General features: G+C 42.3%; 1 protein-coding gene across 1 annotated transcript; it reads left to right on the plus strand.

Moving 5' to 3' along the window:
* Positions 1 to 4,747: 4,747 nt before the first annotated feature.
* Positions 4,748 to 6,056, plus strand: MELLADRAFT_60352 (uncharacterized protein; the record flags this gene model as incomplete). The annotated part of the gene is made up of 2 exons (XM_007405975.1): positions 4,748 to 5,213; positions 5,737 to 6,056. 2 exons carry the CDS (start codon positions 4,748 to 4,750, stop codon positions 6,054 to 6,056), a joined length of 786 nt encoding a protein of 261 aa, XP_007406037.1.
* Positions 6,057 to 6,360: the final 304 nt, after the last annotated feature.

Consider the following 6,360-nt stretch of genomic DNA (forward strand, 5'->3'; position numbering starts at 1 on the left):
TCATTGACAAGGGTGTTTCATATGGATCCCTTGACATTGGTGGTGTTTGTAAGGGTGGATTGAGACTTTGTGGCATAGCTGCATTGACCGGCCCAACATTCTTTGCCACTGACTTGTACTTTGCCGCCAAACATAGTAACTCTCCCCTTCTCCATCTCTCGCAAACCTCTGCTTGCTGTCTGATGCCAAAACCTTCATTTAGTGCCTTCACCGTCTCCCATTCTTCTTCCTCCAGTAAACCTCCCCTGATTCCATTTTCTAACTCCTGCATACTTCCGCCATAATCTTCTAATTGTACACCACGACTTGAGAATTGAGACTGAGATAAAGAAGATTCAATAAAACTAAAAGAAGAACTAAACTCTGAACCAAAATATATACTATCCTCCAAAAGTTCTCCCACTTGCTCTTCCTCCCTTGATACCAAAGATGATGAAATACAAGAAACTTGAGGAGAACCTTGAGACTGAAAATGAGACTGAGAATTAAAATTATTATTCATACAAAACCAAGTTCCTGTGTCTTCAATAGTTGGTGATGGACGCCCAAGGTAACTTGGATTTGCTATATACTGAACGCCCATGTCTTCACCAACATCCTCTACAAAAAAGACTTGTCTTCACCAGACACCTCTTCCACATAGCTTGGAACAAAGCCTGAATCCTCCTCTTGAACTCCTTGCTGCAGCTGAGCCAAATTGACCTCCACCATAGTAGTTCTTTTCTCCCCAAGATCCAACTACCTTTCCCAGTCTCCTTCATCTGGCTGACAAATAGTAAACCTTGTCCAGATACCTTTTTCATCCTTCAAGGTCAACCTTTCCCCGACTGCTTTCTCAAACTCCATTCCTGCTCTAAAGTCGATAAGGAAGGGCCGTCCCAATAAGATTGGACACTTACTCTCCTTGGCAATCCAAAAGTGAGCCACACCCTGTACTCTAGTCCCTACTACCACCTCTATAGCCTCTCCAATTCCAACTAAATTTGTCCTTTGTCCTCCAATGCCTCTAACTCCTGATCTAATAGACACAAACCCTGTTAACCCTAACTCCTCCGCTACTGATCCCAGAAGGATGTTGATTTGTGAGCCAGAATCAACTGAGGCCTTAACCCTTTTCTTCTTTCCACCGAGCATAATGTCCAAATATCATAAAGGACAAGAATACAGTACATCCTCCCCATCATCTTCACTTTCTGAACTAGACTCCTCTTCATCTAATCCACCAGTGGCTGCTCTTAATGGCTTGATGATCCTAGGAATAACCACCCGCCATTTGGAAACCTGCTCCTTGACATGCTCTGCCAATGCTGGTGAGATAGCACACAGTTCCCCCACCTCTGCCTCCACCTTGGTCCTCTTTATCTTTGTCACCACATTATCCATCACCCCCTCATAACCTTTCTCCACCGGTCTCTCAAATCTTCCCATAACTATATCCTTCTTCTGAATCTTTGGTGCTACTACAGTTGGCCTCTTCCTTTCTTCTAATTCTGCCAACGGGATACCTTCACTACTATCTTCATCTTCAGCCAACTCCATTGTTTCATCTCCTTGATCTTCATTGTCCTTCGACATTGTAACCTTCTTCTTCTTTGGCGCCTCTGCCGGTTCAGCGCTACCTCTTCCTCTTTTCACTTTTACATTGTAAACCTTAGTTCCTGCCCCGGCCATTGCAGCCTTAAATCCTTTACTAGTAATTCCAGGAGCCTTCCATCCTTCCAATATGCCACAGCTAGCCCTAAGTTCCTGAATTTGAGATCCACCAGACTCATCTTTAGTCAATATCCCGGTAACAACAGTCTTTTCAGGTACTCCTACAGCCTTATCTGTTTCCGCCGGAGGTGCACTTTGATGTTGTGCCCCCTTTGCTGCAATTGTTGCTTGCTCCACTTGCAAGGAATAGTCTGCAACTACCGCTCTAATAGGTCTACTACTGTTCCACCGGATTACCGCACCATTAGACAATATATAAGTATTATTATGCTCGGTAACATATCCATCATTTATGTCCCGCTGCTTATCTGGGCACCTGTTATGACCGTGTCCTTCTCTTGCACAGTAATAGCACATCAAAGGACCATCTTGTAAGTTTGACTGTTGGAACTCTCCTCTGGGAGGTAGTCCTGCTGGTCTGCTGGATGGCTGCTGGCTACCATTGTTGCCTTGCTACTGGCCAGTTGAAGTATTCCATTGGGAACTTGAGTTTTAACCTCCTCTACCACCTTGATTCCCACCATATCCACCCCTATTTCCGCCATATCCTCCTTGTCCTCTATTCATTCCAAAGTTCACATACCGCCCACCAGTTTGATTGTTAGGTCCGGAAGCATTGTTATTGAACTGTCCTCCCTGTTGACCTCCCTGGAAATAAGTTGAAGAATTAAACTGAGGCTCAGGTCCTCCTCTGTTTTGAGCTGGCGGACCAAATTTGTTTTGTTGTCCAGAATACGAACTATTCCGGAACCCGCCGTGGAATTGACGGTTTGGGTTGGTAGCCAAAGGCCGATTCATCCCTTGCCCACTCCATGCTGCAAACTGACAAACCAACTCGTTGATGGTAGCCTTGTCTGACACCTTGCCTCCAATCTTCTTGTTTAAACCTTCCATCTTCATTCCTCTTCTCTCTTGATCCTTCTGTACCACATTATCCTTGAGTTCCTCTTCCTTCTTGGTCTCCACCTCTTTCTTCCCTCTTAGCTCTTCAACTACCAATTCTACCTCCTCTTGTAACACCGTATGAACTGTCTTCTTAAGTACTCTCCACCCCGGCAGCCGATGCCTTCCATCCTTTGTCTTTCTCAAATCCCTATCACTCCTTAACTTCTCCTTGATCTTCTTCTGCATACTATCCAAGAATGCTCTGTAATAGTAATTACATATCTCGTACTTGGAGTCAATGTAATTGTACTTCTTGAGATAGACTAGGATACTATCAAATTTATGCCTGAAGCCTTCAAACTCTAAGTTTGAATCAATTCCTCCATTGCTTTCAGAATCCAAGGCTAGCTCCTTCAAATCTTCCACTGTGTACTTAGGCGCCTCCCAAATTGACGCCTACCGGTCCTTCATTTCCATCTTCAACAACTTCCAATCCCAGTCTCCTTCTCCCCAACCTTTGAGTTCTTTAATTTCCTCCTTTAAATCCTTCCCATTCACGAATTCACAGACTTGCATTGCCATGTCCACACTGCTTGCTCCATCAACCTGTGCCGCAACCTCAAAATCCCGCAAGAACTTCTTGACATCATCACCTTGACCAAACCACAATTCTGAATCTTGGGGTTCAATTTTAACTACTTTTTTCTTCCCTTTCTTGCTCTTCTTCCTCTGCTTGATTTCCACTTCACTCTCCTCCCCCGAGCTTGAACTCTCCTCACTACTGCTATCTGAGCTTGAACTGCTACTGCTTCCATAGTACTTCTGCCTGACTTTCCCTTTACTTTCCTTCCTTGGCTTTTCTCTTACTTCCTTCTTCAATTTTGTTTCCTTCAACTTTTTCAAAACCTTCTCCATATGTTCCGTTTGTAGCCGTGCCTCCATCAAGTATTCCTCCGCCACCTGAATTGAAAGGTTCTCCTCTCTCAACCTTCCGTCTTCATACTCCATTGGAAACTCCTCTTTTATTGTTTCCCCCACCCCTCTTGCAGTGACACCATCCCCTGAATCATCCTCAACTTCTTTCTTCTCCCTGTATAACCCCTTCTCTACTCCTTTAGACCCTTCTGGAACTTCACTACTACGGCCTTTACTACCAGCTTCCTCCAAAGGATTCTGAACTGATCCTTGACTAGCTTTAATTTGAGACAACATGATGAGATTTGAGAAATGTATGAATTTCAAAGATGTAGTGAAGAGATATAATTATTGAATTGAATTTCATAAATTGATGAATTGAGAAAAGTTGACCAGTTGAGATGTTGAGAAACAATGTTGACGGATGAGCGCCTGCAAAGCCGGAAAAAGTTGTTTCGAATCGCCCCAGTGGAGTCACCAGGTGTAGAACTCCTACGCAGTGTAGCGTAGGCTGAGCCGGAGAAGGTAAGGATCAACACCTAGGAGGATGGATGAAACTAAGATGCTGCGAAGCTGCCTTCAACCTGAAAAAAATCTACAAAAAAATTACGCAGGACAATCCTGACCACTTCCGCCTTTACACGACTTTTACCCGTAAACCTAATATTCTGATTTGACTATTTGAGAAACGCTTGTATTGTTTTATTTTGTTTGTTTTTATTTACATGTAGATGTAGATGTCCCAGTTGTTGTAATAAGATAATGAATACTTGAAGAAATAGAATTGTTCATAATAATATTGATTCAAAAGCCAATGAGCCATAGTGAGATTTTCAGAAGTTCTGCTTTTCTATATGTAAATCTGTGGAATGTTATTAGTATGAAGTTGTGAATATAAGTTGAAGAGTGAGTTAAATAAAAGACTTGATAATGATTCTTGTTTCCAACATAAAAAGATGAGATGAAGCACATGTTGAATATCATTGTTGGATTTGATTTCCACAATGTGAGTCTAGATAAGATCACGTGCAATACAGGAGCGTGCAGGAATCCTGATTCTGTAACTCAGAGTGTGTTGTCTTGGGGAAACGGAAGGAAGAATTCTCATTCCTCCTCAAAGTTCCCTCACTCTCTCACCCCTCAATCTCTGCTGAGAATAATCTTCTCTTCTCTTTCACTTTCAGACTCTCAGAGTGCTCTACACTTCTCGTAGAATTTTTGATTATCATCCTGCATGGGATTTAGAGTAGAAAAGGGTGGCACTTCATTCCTTCCTAAACTCAAAAATCATTGGAAAAATCTAGCAGCGCAACAATATTTAGAAAGAAAAGAAGAAGCAAGAAAGAGAACATTAGAACAAGCAGCCAAAAGGGATAGGAGAGCAACTTCAAGAATTCTGTTAACCCTCACTTCATCATCAAAGATTCCTATTGATCATAATTTGATGAATGATTTAGACGGTGAAGAGATCTCACGTCAAAATTCTCCAAAATCTATAAGCTTGACTACATCATCTCAAGCTAGTAGGAAAAACTTACTCTCGTTGATTAAGTTTAAGAAGGTGTCAACGCAAAGTCAATCTGTCAGCGGGAACCGGAGTGTTCAACTGCCATCCAATTCAGGTTCTCGGGAGACTGGTTTGGAGGTATCTAACACTCAGAACAGCAGAGACTTAGGAAGTCTTATTCAGAAGGACAATTGTAAGCTTATTTACATACTTTCTTTATTCAGTCACTATTTCAAATTTTCTACCGTCAATGATTTCTCTTGAGTAGAATACAAATCATTTGGAAGTGTTCCTTGATGCGCATACCACAGACGTGAACTTTAGAACGTGAAAGCAATCCGTCAAAAGAAGAGGGGACCTTTGGGCTATGCAGCAGAAGCTCTGAGTGGAAAATCTCATTGGAGCATAGATCCGAGTAGTCCTTGTCAATCGGATAGGTGAGAGGTTGTGAGACCCTCATTGAATCCTTTTTAGCTCTGGGTGAAATATCCCGTTTTGAGTGTTATCCGAGTTTTACTCGTTGATTATGAAGGTCATTGCCGATTTGAAGGGATAATTTAGTATGTCAATAACTTTCAATTGTTTCCTTGTAGAGAAATCATATTGACAGGGAGAACTATTGTGGTCAGAAAGACAAACAAAGTTCAGTTACTGATCAGTTGCGTGGGTTCTCAAATTTCTCAACACGGGGAACGAACCAAGCTCGTCTTCTCCAGCCCCGCAAAATTCTTCGAATGCACAGATAGCTCCTAGATCTAACCCAGCGCCATCATCGCTAGCTCCAACTGCTACATTGGTCTTCCATCCTGATTCCGGCCTCAGTCCTATTGGCAATCAGCCAACAAACTCAGCTACTTCAACCGCTCCTGGAATTGCACCTGTGATTTCCTTCCCGGTGGGTTCAGCCCCAACCATTCCTTCAGTTACTATGCCAGCTTCAAACCCTAGTGCTGTAGCTTCAAGTTCAATCTCACTGACTCACCCAGTCGCAATCCTTTCAAAGAAAGATAAGAAAGCGGCAAAGAAGGCTGCCTAGAAGGCTGCCAAGAAAGCTAAGAAGTTGGAGAAAGAAGCGAAGAAGTTGGGAGGAGAGGAGAAGAAGTTAGCAGATAAAATCTTGAAGAAAATAGAAAAAGGCAAAAAGAAGAAAGTTAAACAGCTCAAAGCCAAATATGAAAAGAAATTTGGTGTAGAATTTCAATCTGATGATTCTAAAGATGACCAAAAGTCTTCAAAAGAAAGGAAAAAAGAAAAACGAGCAGAATTGAAATAGAGTAACAAGCGGAAAAATAATGAGAAAGATGAGAAGCAGAAGAAGACAAAAAGGGAATCCTCAACTG

This window comes from Melampsora larici-populina (genome assembly GCF_000204055.1).
Source record: "Melampsora larici-populina 98AG31 unplaced genomic scaffold MELLAscaffold_5, whole genome shotgun sequence".
Taxonomy (NCBI): Eukaryota; Fungi; Basidiomycota; class Pucciniomycetes; order Pucciniales; family Melampsoraceae; genus Melampsora; species Melampsora laricis-populina.